Source organism: Dromaius novaehollandiae, chromosome 3 (genome assembly GCF_036370855.1).
Source record: "Dromaius novaehollandiae isolate bDroNov1 chromosome 3, bDroNov1.hap1, whole genome shotgun sequence".
NCBI lineage: Eukaryota > Metazoa > Chordata > Aves > Casuariiformes > Dromaiidae > Dromaius > Dromaius novaehollandiae.
In genome coordinates, this window is record NC_088100.1 from 74,742,689 (window position 1) to 74,758,728 (window position 16,040).

General features: G+C 38.7%; 1 protein-coding gene across 9 annotated transcripts in view; it reads right to left on the reverse strand.

Annotated features, from left to right (window-relative positions):
- The window catches only part of UTRN (utrophin), a 391,474-nt gene that overhangs the window by 301,337 nt on the left and 74,097 nt on the right, over positions 1–16,040 (reverse strand). For all 9 annotated transcript variants that reach the window (XM_026109804.2, XM_064509199.1, XM_026109805.2 and 6 more), the window contains 9 exons: positions 14,782–14,874; positions 13,200–13,277; positions 9,732–9,824; positions 8,596–8,768; positions 4,923–5,038; positions 3,674–3,837; positions 2,892–3,095; positions 1,611–1,792; positions 739–889 (listed from right to left, as the gene is read on the reverse strand). In XM_026109804.2, the coding sequence (XP_025965589.1) occupies positions 739–889; positions 1,611–1,792; positions 2,892–3,095; positions 3,674–3,837; positions 4,923–5,038; positions 8,596–8,768; positions 9,732–9,824; positions 13,200–13,277; positions 14,782–14,874 (1,254 nt within the window). The remainder of the gene's footprint in view (positions 1–738; positions 890–1,610; positions 1,793–2,891; positions 3,096–3,673; positions 3,838–4,922; positions 5,039–8,595; positions 8,769–9,731; positions 9,825–13,199; positions 13,278–14,781; positions 14,875–16,040) is intronic.

Sequence of the window (16,040 nt, forward strand, 5' to 3'; positions counted from 1 at the left end):
GAACACAAATGTGGGACAGGAAATTACACAGACTAAAAATACTTAGCAGTTCTTGCCCTGTGAGGCATGCTCCATGCTGAGGAGAAGGTCAAACCTCAGAGCTGACTACAGTAACTAAAGCTGCAACCGTGACAAGCATCAAAAGGCCATCCTTCCTCTTCAAAAACAGAGCAGGCTAGAAAGGCTGGACTCCCCTCCAGAGACTTAACTGAGAGTCAAACCAATTCCAAGGTGTTGTGTATATCAGAAAGCAACTACTATGCACGCCATCCAGGATGCAATCCCTGTAATAGCAGGGACTAGATTCAGTAACTCAGGAGGCCCTTTCTGTTATTTTTAGCTCCCACATTACTTTAAGCAGCAAACATTCAAGCATGCTTTAGCAACGCCAGCCAGTCATTAGAGGCAAATTTGTCCATCGGGTGTTTCATACTCTCCCTCACACCAACAATTCACTTGAAGAGGCCTCATTTCTTGCATGAGGTGAAGATAAAAAAAACGCTTCTGCTATAGGCATCAGTGCTCAAGTGTTCAGTTAAGAAAGTACTTCCAGAAACGTCCAATTCTCTTCTTTCCTACGATTCTCCCCTTCCAAACATCAAATGCAGCCCCTCAAGACACGGCCATGTTCAGATTCTGACCCAGTTGAGCTTCTCTGCTAAAGGAACCCACCAACCTACAGATCTTCCAAGTATTTCTCCCATATGAGAGGTAGCGTAAAACACACAAGAAGTTTACTTTGTGTTCTTCGAGCTGTTTTTGAAGGGACTCTAAATCTTCAGCTAAGAACCGAGACTCCATCTCCTGAATGCGTTCTTCTGTGACTGTCAGCCAGTCAGACAGCTGCTGCAATTGCTTCTTCTGTAGCTCCATCAGCATGTCATGCAGACTGCAGGGAGGAGGGGGAAGCAAAGCAGAGTCATTTCAGAAAGTACTTTCCCAAAGAAAGAGACTAAACTGTGGTTACTAAAGGAAAGAAAGACAAACAGCCATTCATAAACCAGTTAGATATAAACAAATAAATTGGTTACCACTAACATAAGGAACATAATTAAGTTTCCTTGTTTCCCTCTCAACAAAAGTTAGTGAATTTTGCAATTTTTAAATAGGGATTATTTCTTGCAACAGAGATTTGCTGCTAACAGAAGTTCTGTTGAGAGCTGCAATGAAACGTATTTTCTCTGTTGGTGTGCAGCTCTGAGCTTGATAACCCATACGCAGGGAAAAATTCTTCAGAATACTCCTTAGCTGTGTAAACACACATAGCCATTCACATCTACTGATTGTTTTATTTCTTAGAACTTAGATTACTGAAACAATATTAAAACACATTTATGTAACTACTATGTAGATACTATGTATTTAGTCTGGTACACTTACATAGGAGTCAAAAACACTTTTATATTTATGTAAGAGTACAAAAACAGTTTTATTGATTCCCTTTGGTTCATCTCATGAAGTATAAAAAGGGTGGATTTCATGTCAGAAAACAGAAGAGTACATTCTGAAAAAATCCTACAAATGGATAACAAACTAATTCCTCAGAGACACAGTAATTGCCAGAGAGGCTGGTCCTGCGGCTCTAGGAGAGGTTGCGTGGTATGACTCACCGGGACTGCCTGTCCATGCTCTCCACCCTGAGTTCCTCCCATCGATTGTTTAGCAGCTGCATTTGTTCCTGGATTTCAAACTCCTCTTCGGGTGACAGATTGCCCTGTGCTACCAGTTGGTTCCCAGCCTGCAGGACACTGCCTACACTGCTCTGGTGCTCAGTCAGCTCCATCATAAAAGCCTAGAAAAAGTACAACCAGCCACATCACCATGATCTGTGAGCTTCTATCTGCAGTTTATGAACTGGTAAGAGTCTTAATAAATTGACTTTAAAATGCCAGCATTGCAGAATGAGCCAACATCATCAAATGTGCAAGCACGGCAGATCCGTTTCTCTCTTAGAAGACTCCTCACAAGTTACAAGAGTTTTGGATCCAGTAAAAACAAAGAGCTAATTGAGGAATAAAAACTGACTTTGCCTCAGAGAAAAAGTTTTTGGTTAGCAGACAGCCTTGGAACAAATGCACCAAGAAAATTAAAGCAAAATTTACCTATGGCCAACAGCACGTTGAACAAGATCTAATATGTACTGCAAGAAAGCAAATAGAATGCTATGAGTTAATAATGCTAAAAATCCATGTATTTAACAAAAATCCAGACATTTCTTCCTTTCATTTATGGTTTTATAACCATAGCACAAAAGAAATATTCTTCATACCAATCATCATTCATATTTTAAATAGAATTATACACAGCAAGCTGACAAAGGGGAAAATTAAAACATCTAACATGACATTTGAAACTTTTAGCAACACTAGAACATTTGTTCAGATTTGGAACAGAATCAAAACAAAACAATTTGGAAACAAGAATAATCTGGAAAAAGCAACACATCATGTTTCTAGAATAAGCTATGCTAAGCATGAGAGAGAGGCCACTGAATTAAACTGACATTATTATCAGTTTCAGCACCGCTATCATTTAACAGCAAGTGAGCAAGGACTGACCGGGCTTTTTAGTGGTTGGCAGCACAGAAATGAGAATCAGCCTGTATCATAATACAAAGAAACCAGTGCGCTGGCCATGGAAAGCTGACAAACTAAATTCAAATTTCAAAGCATGTTCCACTGTAAATTCTCCTAAAAAGATATTTCACTTTCAAGAAACTATCATTTACCAACAGAAAAGCATTCAGTCAGAGGTGTTTTTAATTTAGGAAAAGCATGACAAAAGAAACAGAGTAGCAGGTTTGGGATAAGAACGACGAAATGGAAGTTCTATAGCCCTGTCAAATGCTTCCCTGACCCATAACCAAAAGAATTTTCAGAAAAAAATCTTACTTCATGGGTAGAAAATTGTTCTTTGACTTCCTCAACATCATCAGATATTTCCTCCTGTTCCCGAAATGTATCCTCAGCCGACAGCAACCATGTGAGGACTTCTTCCAGAGCAACTTGGTAGCTATCCAAGTCCATATCCACCTCTGTCACTGTGCTAGGAGTCTCTGCTCTAGAACCACCCTGCTCCTCTTCAAGTCCTACAGCCTAGGCAGCAAAGAGAAAAATGACACCCTTAGAAATGCAAAGAAGATGCTTTCTCAAATGGTACTAAAAACAGAACAATTGAGATCCCTTTCAATACTTCATAAGACACTAAAACTGATTGGTGGGCACACTTTTAATGAGAGGGGCCAGCAGTCACTACTAATTAACTTTTATTAAAAAAAAGACGACACTGGACAGAAAAGCTGACTTTAATTGTGCTTATTAAACAGAACAGTGGATCACAGAGAAACAAAAGCAAACAAAACCTACCACTTCTACCACAACATCAACATCCAAATGTAAGAGTCCCACTGCAAACTCAATTGAGGATTTTGGGCCACCCTCTGCAGCTCACCAAGATAAATGAGAAAGATAGGCTGAAGCAAGAGGCATAAAACAGATGGAACTTTCTACCTCAGACAGGATTTTTAACAGGAATTAGGAGAGAAGGAAAAGGAAGATAAAACCATGGAAGTCAACCATGAAGAAAATGCTGTGATTTTTCTTATCTTCCCAACTGTGTTTTACAGGATAGAAAGCATGTTCCAAAAAAAGCCAAACTTAGATGACAAATATACCTGGTGTATATTGAATTCTCCATCCTCACATTCCTGTTTGTATCTCCTTGGAAGGGCCTCCACCTCTCGGATGTCCTCCATGGTAACTTGCTTAGGAAGGACCTCAAACAAAGAGGTTAAATACATGATAATAGACTTTTTGTCTGGAAGCTGTACAGCAACATCTGCATCAAAAAAAAAAAAAAAAAAGGTGGGGGGGAATATTAAATCAAGAGACTGCTTTTCTAAATCATTACCTAAAATACAGCTACGATTTCACATACACTGGTATAAACAACAGGTTGTCCTATTAAGTAACACCTAGTAAGCTTTAAGGTAAAAGGTCAGGTTTGACTGGAATAACTGATGTGCAAAGTAGCACAAGCAACTGAAGAATATAAAATCATTTTCTATATAGAAAGTGAATTCACATCGGAAGGCATGATTTTTTGGATTATGAGCCCAAAGATGAAGTTAGTGAGGAAAAACAACCATTTTGAAAAAAAACTACTCTCAAGCATCCTCCAAGAATGCAATTCTGGAACAGTATCTCCCATAAACAAACACTTCAGCATATGTTCTACTCTTACTCCTAGCATTGTTCAGCTCACTTTCTGGCTTATAATATGGAAGAGAGTTTCACAAACTCAGGTACATATACCATGGGTGATTATGAATTCTACTCATTCAGCTGACACCAATTTTTAAGGTGGTGGTCCTTGAATCTATAGTTTGAGAGCTTCTCATACAGAATGAATCTCTGGAGGCTCACTTCAAAGCAAAGTGACAGCTCAGGGTTTTAGAAAGGGGCCATAAAAGTTTCCCAGCAAGCACTCCAACAGGGTAATTACTCACAGCTACACAATGGATACAAAGAACAAAAGTTGAGCTTTTAAGCTACCTCATTCTACAATGCTCTACTTCATCTAAACAGCACAGGCATTTGTAATTTGAAAAACAAAACAAAACAACCAACCAAACAGAAAACCCACCCTATAGGGTGCCAGCTGCACCTTCCTGTATACTGCCTCTGAATGGCAAGTCGATCTGAACCCTAACATTCAGAAAGGATGCACATGCTCACACTTACTCTTAACACTATAAATTTGTATGCTTTTTATCCTAAATTCAACAGCTTGAAACAAAATATCACTGCACAAAACTACTGAAATTTGTATTCATAGTGAATGTCAAGGTTTTTGTTTTTGTTTTTTCCCCAAAATAGCTCAAAAACAAAACTTGTCATCAAGTAAAAACAACTGTATCACACCTTCAGGATCCAACAGTTTTTCAATTCCCAAGTGGTTTTTGGCTATGCTGAAAGCATGTTCCAGTCTCTCAACTGGGGACATCTTTATAACTTTATCCCAGCTGAAGAGCTCAGGTCTAAAAGCAAAGACAACATAGCAAAGACAGTAGTCAATTTAATTTAAAGAAAAACAAATCTGTAGAATTAGAAGTTATCGATAACAAGGTAATTGTCTAAGTAATATAAAATGCATCTTTAAAAAATATAAATGTGCTTATACACAAATATATAGATATAAAAATACATGCATTTTCTTTCTAGTGAGAATTTTGCAATCATAAATCAAATAACTGACTTCATGATCACGTGCTCACAGTAATATCCACCTTCCATTCTATATATTCTGTATAGACTATATAACTACAACTGGAGATTAAGTGTGACTAAGCAGAAGATAAACCATTCATTTAAAATTTGTTCCAGAACCAGTTTTCTTCAGATGTTTCTTTTTATAGCATTACCGTTCCTACAGTCTTTTTGCATCACACTCAGCCGGGTAATGAAGAGACACTCTCTTGAGAGCGCCTCATTCCAAGTTCATGGTGTGGCTCAGTAACAACCATAGGCTGCCACAGCCAGAAAGAGCAGTAGTCTACCACTGTCTACCACTCAACCTGCCCCTCTGGCCTTTTCTGCCATTAAAATCACAAGTGCTTGTGTGAGTCATGATGTGAATCAGACCAAGGAGCTGATCAGTTTTGCAGTGCCACTACCCCTCACCTTGGGTTAGCATTAACTGAATCAATTCTCTAATCCAGTTCTGCATGCCAAACCTACCGGCAGGTCTAAGGGGAAAAGAGCAGAGCATGGAGCAGGAAGCAGGGTCAGCAAAGAGGCACCTTTCCTAGAGGCAGTGCCAGCATATCTGTACCTACATGGCACGATTAGCATGGTGCAGCAGTAGCACAACTATAAAACTACAGAGTTATTGAAAATATTTTCCATTTCTCTGTAACAGTGGCTTCTCATTAAAAGACTGCTATTGATCTTATGTTTTTATAGAACTTTGGGAGGAAAAGATGGGCTTGCCTTTAATTCTTTTAATACTTAATTTGGTCTCAAATTGACCTGAGAGTGTGCATTTAATATCTGTTGAGTCATTACACTTTTTGAAACAGGAAAGCCATAATTATTACAGGAGGGGTTGAGAAGCAAAGAGCCAGAAAGGGGGGAGGGGGCAGGCAGGGGAAAAAAAAAAAGAAAAAAAAAAAAGAAAAAAAAAGAAAAAAAAAAAAGAGAGAGAGAGAGAGAGAGAGAGAGAGAGAGAGAGAGAGAGAGAGAGAGAAAAGAAAGATCTTGACATAAGCTAATGCCAGGCAAGAAGCAATCAGGATAACCACATGAATTCACAGAGTTTTAACAGACATTTTCTAACTTGAAAAACATATTGCAATAAATGTATTGTAAACACACTATCCACACACTGCTACAATGATACAAATTTTAATAAAACACAGCCTAGGTATCATCTAAGAGCAAGAAAATTGTATCAAAGAACAGAATTCAATTCAAAGATGAACTGAGCTAATATTAGGGAATGAAAGAGATCAACACAATAAGATGTTAAATGTCCTGTTACCTCATAAAATGTTAAGTACTGCAAGCATTACAAAGTCACTATATATTATAGCTGAGAGGTAGCATTTATTAACAATTTCTGATAGATACAGAAAGAAGGAAAGAAATGAGCTATTAAATCTCTTCATGGGACCCATAAAAAATGCCCTATATTTAAATGTCATAGCACAAAGCTTAATAAAAAAATTCAATATTGAAAATATCTATTAGTCAGGGATGCGCTGCTGTCCCTGGTAAGCTAAAGAGTTTTGTTGTCCTACTGCTTCTGCAACCTGCCTCAACCCCCTTGTTCCTCAGAAGTGCCTTTTATAGCTTCTCTTTTAAAGCTGGCCTACATTCAAAGCCAGCTCAAGATTTCTCAGAAAAGTGGCAAAATGGGGCTTCACTGGCTAAAAGACTGATCCTTAGGGATAGTAAAGCTGAATTGCAAAGTGCTGGCAGCTGACACACTCTCAAGTGTTGTACTCCAAGAGCTGCTGCTTGAAGGTGCAAAAGGGTCAGGAGAGCAGAGCAACAATAGGGCAGAAGTTGTTGGGGCAGAAGTACGAAGAGTGAAAAAGAAGGAATGGCTAGAAGACAGAATCAAAGGCTCTGACCAGCAGCGTGTCAGGTAACTACTGGAAGCTTTAGGGAGCTGCAGGAAAATGCAGTTCTTCACTTGAGCTTGCCCTCTCTCCATCATAAAGCTTCACATGTTCACCAGCAGAGCTATGTCACTACAGATGATTATGCTGGTAAAGAAAAACACTGCCGGTGCAGCTCATGCCATCCAGAAAGGGAACTTGGTATTACTTCCCTTGGTAGTATAAGCTCCACAGAGACCTTTGCCAGTATTGCTCTGCCTTTGGGGAGCAGTCCTTATAAGCATTCAGGAGCCCACATGGTGCTGCAGGTGCTCCCAATGCATTCACACAGGCTGAACATGAGCCAACTCCAGGCTGGAAGGTGCACAGATGCATTAGGGCAGACTTGTGCTGAAGTCAGTGAGCCTTGTGATAGATCCTGTTAGTTCAGTCAGCACAGATTCAAGAGGGGCTTCAGAGTAGAGTGTGGCAGGCTCAAAGTGAACGTATACTTTTGTGAATCCTCTTATATCTGCTGGGTAAAAATACACAGAATATTTATACCCAGAAGTACAGGGTGATATACAGCACTTAATGTGACAGACAGCTCATGGCCAGGAGGTTCAGTTAAATTCTATACATTATCATACCATTAATATGTTTAAATGGTTGGTTATGGTAAGCAACATCCTTCCAAAGCAATGAGCTGACTTCAAATGAAGTATGCCAATGGACTGGCCAGAAGCGTATCTCGGGGCCGGGGGGGGGGAAGCAGAAGATATGTGAGCTTCAGGAGTCTGTAATGATGATTTCTTTAGACTACCAAAGAGTTCTCCTAAATAAGAAAGGACAAAGAAAAGATACAAGCTTGTAACATGGCTTGTATTATGAATAAATGACCAAATACACTACAGGTATCTGAAGTATCCTATTGCCCTTTGATTCTTCTGCTCAGCACCAAATGCAAAGCACAATCTCCTGAAAGGGCTGAATATACTGTCTTTCAGGCAACATACATTCAAAAACCAAGAGCTACTGAGCCTATCTTTCTTATTCCTTCATTCTGAAGCTTCTTTTTATTTCCATATTGAAGTGATGTGGCAAACTCAGACTGAAAATATCTTTCCCTTTTCAGGAGAGGGAGGTTGGGAGGAAAGAGAAAGGAAGGTATGGGGGAAGAAGATAATCAGACCCCTCTGCAAAGACCCATTCATCACACTTTCTATTTAATGCATACTAAGTGGAATTTAGATCAACCTCAAGTAGTGAGTGTGTGTGCATGTGTATGTGCGAGACTAGAGGGTTCCACTGCTGCCTTGACTATCATCTGCAAGTAACTGCTGCTCTAGCGAATATTCCTCCATTGCTGTTACTACAACAAAAAATGAATCGCTGAAACAGGCTAGAAGTTGTTAAATGCTCAAGCATGAAGACATGGAAAAATAAGCTGCTTATTTCATTAGGTTCATGATAAGCCAACATTTGTCACCTACTTGTGTCTGTGGACAACAGCGTTAAAAGCAAGTCCGTCCGTCCAGCTCGTGGTGAAGTTCAGAACGTTGACTTGACTGTAAGGTCTTGTGGACTGCCGAACCCAACTCAACAGGATTTTCTCACTATTGGTTTGCTGCAAATCTGACATAATGTTCTTCATGACATCCTTCACCTGCAAAACAGTAGCAACTAGACCTTACAGATATATTCTCCACTTTTGCTCCGCACAAAACCTTTGAAACAAGCTGTTTCACAAATCCAGAAAGGCTCTTTTCCATAAAAAGCTACGAGTCAAGCTTTAACTCCGTACATGAAATTTGGGAACAGAAGTCTTTAAGTTATCTTTGCATTCTCCTGATTACGAGAACCAGCAGTGCTCCTTGTAATAAAAAAAAAAAAAACACATTACTCATAAGTCATAGACCTCCCCTCCTCCTCAAGACTGCCTAAGTTATGCATGGGGTATAATATTCCCCACTGCCTCATGCTGGGGGTTCCCAAGTAAGCACACCCCAACAATAGTACTTGCAGAGGTTATTCTGCAAGAATAGTGTTTCCGCTCTGCCCACACAGGAAGTTTGCTGTTAGGGTACTATGCCTAAGCATCGGCCAAAGTCGCTCCAAGTGAATTCAGTGATCCCCTCACGTACATTGATAAATCAGGAACAATCCAATCTACGAGACTGAAAAACAAATCCACAGAACAGCATGAGAGAAGCAAGCCCAGCACTGCTACTGAGATACTAAAAAACACCTGCAAATAGAAATGCATAAAAGTCTTGAGAAAGGAGTATAAACACAATGCTTTAGCCTGAAAAGCTTTCCTGGTATTAACAGTACTAGGAACTGACCTGAGTGACTGGGTACAACTGAGCACATAACTAAAAAACATATTGTGGGATGTAGCCAATAGACAGAGATCAGAAACCAAACACTGGCCTACTTTTATTTACGAGCTCAAAATAGAAGCAGTATTTTCCGCTGGGGGGGGGGGGAAGGAACACACACACACACACACACACACACACACACACACACACACACACAAAAAAAAAACAGGAAGTTCTGTAAGAATTCCAGAAGATCGACGTACATGATTCCAGGAAAGGAACAGATCTCACAACAGCCTTCTCACCTGCCAATGCAAGATAATGCTCCATAGCAAGCCCAGTGTCAGCTTGTGATTCCCATCAACGATGTCAGTTCCTCCAATATTCACCAACTCCACCTGGAGATGTTAAATCAACTTTATGTCAAACTGTTATCAAATTCTCAAGCTGCAACTCCACCCCATATTCCTAGCTATCCAGTCACATATTATCAAATGTTCTGAGCTGGTGAATAGGTAAAAAGAGAGGTTGAGAATACAGCAGAGCACTGTCTATCTTCATCTGTCACGACAACTGCTTAAATACCACCACAAATGAGACAGCCGCAAAAAAAGATACTCCACTGGAAAAGTTTTATTCTCTCTTCCACTATACAGATATGTACCAGCAGGCAAAACTGACTGATAGGCAGGCAAACATGAAGGATCTGCTATCTCTTTTTATGAGTTAAGAAGCAGTCTTGTTCCTAAAGACTCAGAGATGTTACTGAAACATAAAAGTTCCTTAATTAAAGATAGCTCTGTCCTGCACATGAACCAGCATCCAAATGAGACACAAGTTTACACAAGCGGACCAAAAGGCCAAGCTTTCTATATACCGACAACCACATATAAGCTCTTCGACGTCCTAATTGAGGTCACTAAAAACATAATAAAATAAAAACACATGAAAAGAGACAGGGAGATTAAACTTCAGTATGTAAGGGGGCAGAAGGGACTACCCAGTCTTGTACCAAGTACTCAGCACTCCAAAGCAGAGAAGCTTGGAACATACTACAGGAGATGCTCACTCAATGCTACTGTAGACTCTGAGTCTACAGAGCATCTAGTCTTCATTCAGAGCGAAAGAGGCACCAGCTCTGAACTACCTTTGGGAGGAACCTAAGAGCAGTGCACTGAATTAGTCACGACCATGTCTATGAAAACTGGGCTAGGAATAGTTGCCTATTGCAGATGACACAAATACTTCTCTATGTGTATGTACGCATATAGCGGGTGCAGCAATAGGGTGTGGGTGGTGAGGCTTCATACTCCAAAATAACCTGAGCCAGGAGCCAACTTACCCAAGAGCAAGCAGCACAGCACATTACACTTACACGGTGAAACTTTCTTCTCCCATTCTCTCCCCTGGCCCAAAATAAGGTGGTGTTATCCACAGCGCCTACCAGAAACAGTTCCTGGCCTACACCATCTGTAACTATCATATCTGCGCTTTGCTTGGAAAAAATAGTAGTCCGTAGTAGCTGGACAAAACTATACCAAGGAGCCGACCATCAATTAAATGACGGACACAGCCTTAAGCAGCAGAATCAACAAGGGCAAATGAAGTTTCATACTGCTTTAGAAGAACTTTCTGGTATATACAAATATAATGTTATGCAAGTGAGTATTTCTCCTCTTATTATCCAGTCATGGACAACATCCATCTCTGACAGCATGTAGACTGTTTCCCAGTTCCGCATAGGTACCTTGCTTACGAGAACCAAATCAAAATTGTGTCACAGAGATTACCACAGAGTCACAAATTACACTTGGAAGTACTAAGGAAGTTCGTGGATTTGTGGATTGTCCTATCCCCATTTCTAGAGCAGTTAGACCAGAATCTTGCTATAATCCTCTTGCAAGTACTGGGTATATGCTTGCTTAAAACATCTGTAAATTTAACAGACAAAAAACAGGCCAAAAGAATCACCAGTGCCAATCGTTAAACAACTGCACTGCAAAGCACTCTAGAAGGCAAGGAGCATAAAGCAAGGCTAAAGATCAAGGGAACAAAAAGAAAGCAATTACACTGCAAGAGCTTTTGTTCATCTGCAATAAAAGAAAAATATTCCTGAGAATATGCAACAAAAAACACTTAGTGTTTTTTAAAACACGTCTTGTTTTTATTACAAGTAGTGTACTCCTCCGTACAGACTATATAAAGCTTGGTACCTATTAAAAAAAAGAAAAGCCTGCTTTTTATTTTAAAGATTCAGAATTAAACCAATACTTTGCAGCATGCAGCCAGCAACGCGCTATGATGGTCAGTGGACTACTAAGACTTAATCAAAGGCAACCAAGAACAGGGAGCTGATAGCAGACCATCAGTATTACTGACAGTGGAAAACTGGCTATATAGAATGATTTCCAGTGGAATTTTTTTTCTTAGTTCTCAAATCAAGAAAAATTGAAGTTTATTAAATAGAATCATTCTGCTCATCAAATGGATAAGGTCACTCAAACCGTTAAATGTCTACACTGTAGGGTTGTCTGTTCCTTGCAATATACATTTAAACACCCTTTCATAAATTATTTCACAAGTTATGAATATTGTATAGCCTACAAACTCTGACAACAGAAGATAACTGCTTCTCATTGGATGTCATTCCCCTTTGTCTTAACACACACTTTCTAATAAAGTTAAGCAGTAGGTATAAACCATATACATGACCTTAACCTTCAGCTTACTAACACTCTTGTTTCTAGATGCCCAGATCCTGACCACTTAAGGAAGAACTGATAAATTATTGTAATTCAGTATCATTTTATTATCTTCATATAATAAATCAATTTCAAACTGGGAAGACCCACTACTTATCCTTAGAAAAAGCAATCAATATTTACAGTACCTAAGGAAAAATAACAACCTACCACTAAACTTTGACTACTTCCTAGAAATATGACACTAGTCCACGAACATGGAGGGGAAAATGCATTATTATATAGTACTTTCTTATCAGTTAGTACTTTATGTAAATACGTCAGAGCCTTTGTGTATTAAACAAGATAGCTCGCTTCAATGCATTTTATTGCCAGAGTTTTACTCTTAAATTATTTTAGTATCATAACACTTGCAAATAGGAATTCTAATTATAGAGATCTATGCTCATCAGAAATTGTTCAGGGAAAAACTTTACTACAGTACTACTAATTTCAAGGCATTGGGGGGGAAAAAGCAATTAAATAATTATTCTCATTTTTCTAAATAAGTATTATCTTTTCCAATCAATTATTGAAGTTACAAACTAGGACCACATAGTAGAGATTTGACACAGAACTGAGAGATCGCGATGGAAAGATCCCAGGGGATTTGGAAAGCAGACTATGAAAAAGAGATACAAAACCTGTCATGCCCTCACAGATCTTTGCACAAGTCCTACATCTTCACTGAAAATAAGCTATTTGTCCTGCCAGGTTCATGAGCTACACAGAGTTTCAAGTCAGCTTCTTGAAAATTGAAATTGTATACATAGATTTGTTTATGGAGCTGAAGACATCTCAGAAAAAACATGGTTTAGTTACAGCAGTAATATTCTAGCGTTTTATGATTTCACAAAATTGCCAGACACTGACTTTCAACACCAGCTAGATAAACTGTTCTCGGTTTTCACCACCTCACAGAATTCTCATTTTGGGTGCTGAAAATCACCTTATTCTCTGTACTTTGATCTCACTTATACACAGACATAAATTAAAGAATCTACCAAAAAGAGCTGTGGAAAACATGCTCACGTTGTTCTGATGCAAGACTTGCAGTACTCGGTTGACATTATTTAAGGCATGCACTCTTGTGGAACCTCGTTCTTTAGGCTGGGAAGGGGGGAAAAAAAAATCACAATCTGTTGATATCGGAATGAACTTGACAGATCAAGGCAAATAAATGGTACAACAAACAGGAAATTTGTCTGAGTTTTCTCTGGATTTTTTTTCTTTTTAAATAGGAACAAAACCAAAACAAGATCACCCAAAGCAATTTCAAAATAAACATCAAAATGAAAACTGGTCAGAAAAATATTCCTCAATTAAAGGCACAGCCCAAGCCCTAGATTCAAAACACGTTTCAGTTCATCTTAGGCAAGCTCACCACGTTTGTTCCCAGCATCTGCAGGATTACATATTGGCAATACAACAGCATAGTGGGAGTTCCTGGGGATAATCTGAGGGTTTTGAATGTTTGCCAGAGTAGTTGAAATTTTTTGGCTCCTGATAGGGAACAAGCAGCAATTTGTTTTTCTGGCACCGAAAGTCTGTCGTGCACTGGGAAGAAGTTACACTTCCTGACTTTTCCATCCTTTTAATATCATAAGAAGAAAAAGCACTGCAACTCTTGACAATACCTGCCACTCCATTTATCTTAATCACTGCAATTTAATTTTGGCAGCAGAACACCATCATACCACATGAGTATGGAGCTGAACTTGGAACCTAGTAATCAACAAAACTAGAAAACAAAAGACTCCTATTGTCTTCAGTGGGCTTCAAGACAGACCCCAAATCATATGGGGTACTAGTAAAATCTCTTTAGAAAACAGGACAAACTTGCAGGATGAGAACTTTAAATGGCTGAAGGTTCCATTATAAAGCCAAGAAATCAATCTGAGAGTTATTATAAACAGTAAAATCAAGAGTTTAATCCCAAGTCATAGTACATCTTTCACCATGACTAATCTGTATGACTGAAGAGGAACAAACATTAGCAGAGGGAGTCTTCAGCTCCACACACTTTATTAAATCTAAACAAGACTTAAGAGTGGTTTTTCAACCTTTTCCTATCTGTAGATCTTCAAGTAATTTTCAATGGCAGTGCAGATTTTTGTATTACCTACTAGCTGTAGTCATACATTATTTTTATATATTTATATACATACACATATATACATACACATATATACAATAAGGAAGTTTTCATAAGCTCATTAGAAAAAGTCCACAGGAATCCAGCTAAAAGCCATTGTTCCAGATCACCTAGAACCAGACCTCTAAAAGATCGTTATTTAAAATAAATAGTATGTGAATAATACCACTGGTTTTACATGCTTTGCTAAACAGTATGTTAACCCTCAAGAAAGGGTTATAAACCTAACTTCAGCCTGACCCTAAACCCGATATGAATAGAGCTCTCAGGAATTTCATTGGAAGTGTAGTGAGAAGTCAGACTGTATACTACAAGCAGAACAGTTTTAAAAACAGTTTTTTTTTTAAAAAAAAAAAAAAAAAAAAGAACCACACACACCATATTTGCTGTTTCATTTTTGTGTGTGTGTGGTTTTTTTTTTTAATGAATGGCAATACAATTCATACACATTTCTCTTACCAGAGGTTTCCCTGTCAGACCCTCCAAAAGATCCAAAAGCTTCCTTCCATCTTTTAGATCTGTGAACATGTCCTTAACTGGGGGCTTCCCACTCTGCAGAAGAAAAGAATGGTAATAAAATTAATTTTAAGCAGAACCTTCCTGGAAAAGGTACTTTTCCCATTTTGTTTTGTATTTCAATTTGCTATATTTTACATTACTTTTACAATTCAGGTTATTTTACATATTATATTGAGTGTAACAAAAAATAAGCAACAGTGACAGTGATCAGGGAGTCATCTTTCCCCATTTCCAGGGTTTGGTTTCTCCCCACTCTAGGGTTCTGTGCATCAGCAGCCCGATACCAAGAAACTGAATGAGCCTATCCTGGCCCACATCAGCATAGATATTTTAACACGTGAGGAAGGCAAAGAACACAACTCCACTAGTCTGAAGACTCATTTGAAAAACAATGCTTTGGTCTGATTACATCTAGAGACGGAAGTAACTGGAGCTTCTTGAAAAGAACATATATTTGGACAAATTCTCTTGGATAAAAAATAAAAACAAAATATTTTTAATTTTTTTTTTTAAAGGAACTTAGAACTGAGCCCTGTGTAAGGAGCTGGCACCCTTCTACACAGACTGGAAGATCAAACTGTGTAATATATTTTGAAACAAATTAATCATTTCCTCTGTCCTGGAAAAATAAGCAAAATGTGAGACTAATAGAGCTGCTCTGAATTATATATTTCTAATATTCATTTTCTATGTGGGTGGAGGCACCCTGTACCAGAGTGGTAGTACATGACAGCAGAATAATGATAACCTTCCACTTTCCCTTTTAATCTTACTTCTTCCTGGACCCAAAGAAAGTTAACATGGGAAAGTGTTAAGGGGAGGGAGGGGAGAGAAGAAAAAAAAAAAATACAGGCAGCCAGCAGTTAAATGCGTGCATTTGCTTTGTTATATTCATCTGCTGGTTGCCAGTATATCAAACAAGCTACTGCTTTGAGTATCCCTATGAAGGGCCAATTTGAGGAGAAAAAGATTTTAGAAAAAGTTCCTAAAACTCTAATATTGCCATTTTTTATCACCTTGTTTTGTAACATTGCTCTTCAGAAAGCGGGCTGTCAAAGTCCTAACTTACATGACCTGAATTAGCTGACATAAATCTTCTCCTTCACTTGCCTCCCCCTTCCCTGACATCATTACTAATTGCGAAACTCTGGCTAACAAATTAGAAAAAGAGCTCACTTTTGGCATAGCTGTTTTCCTCT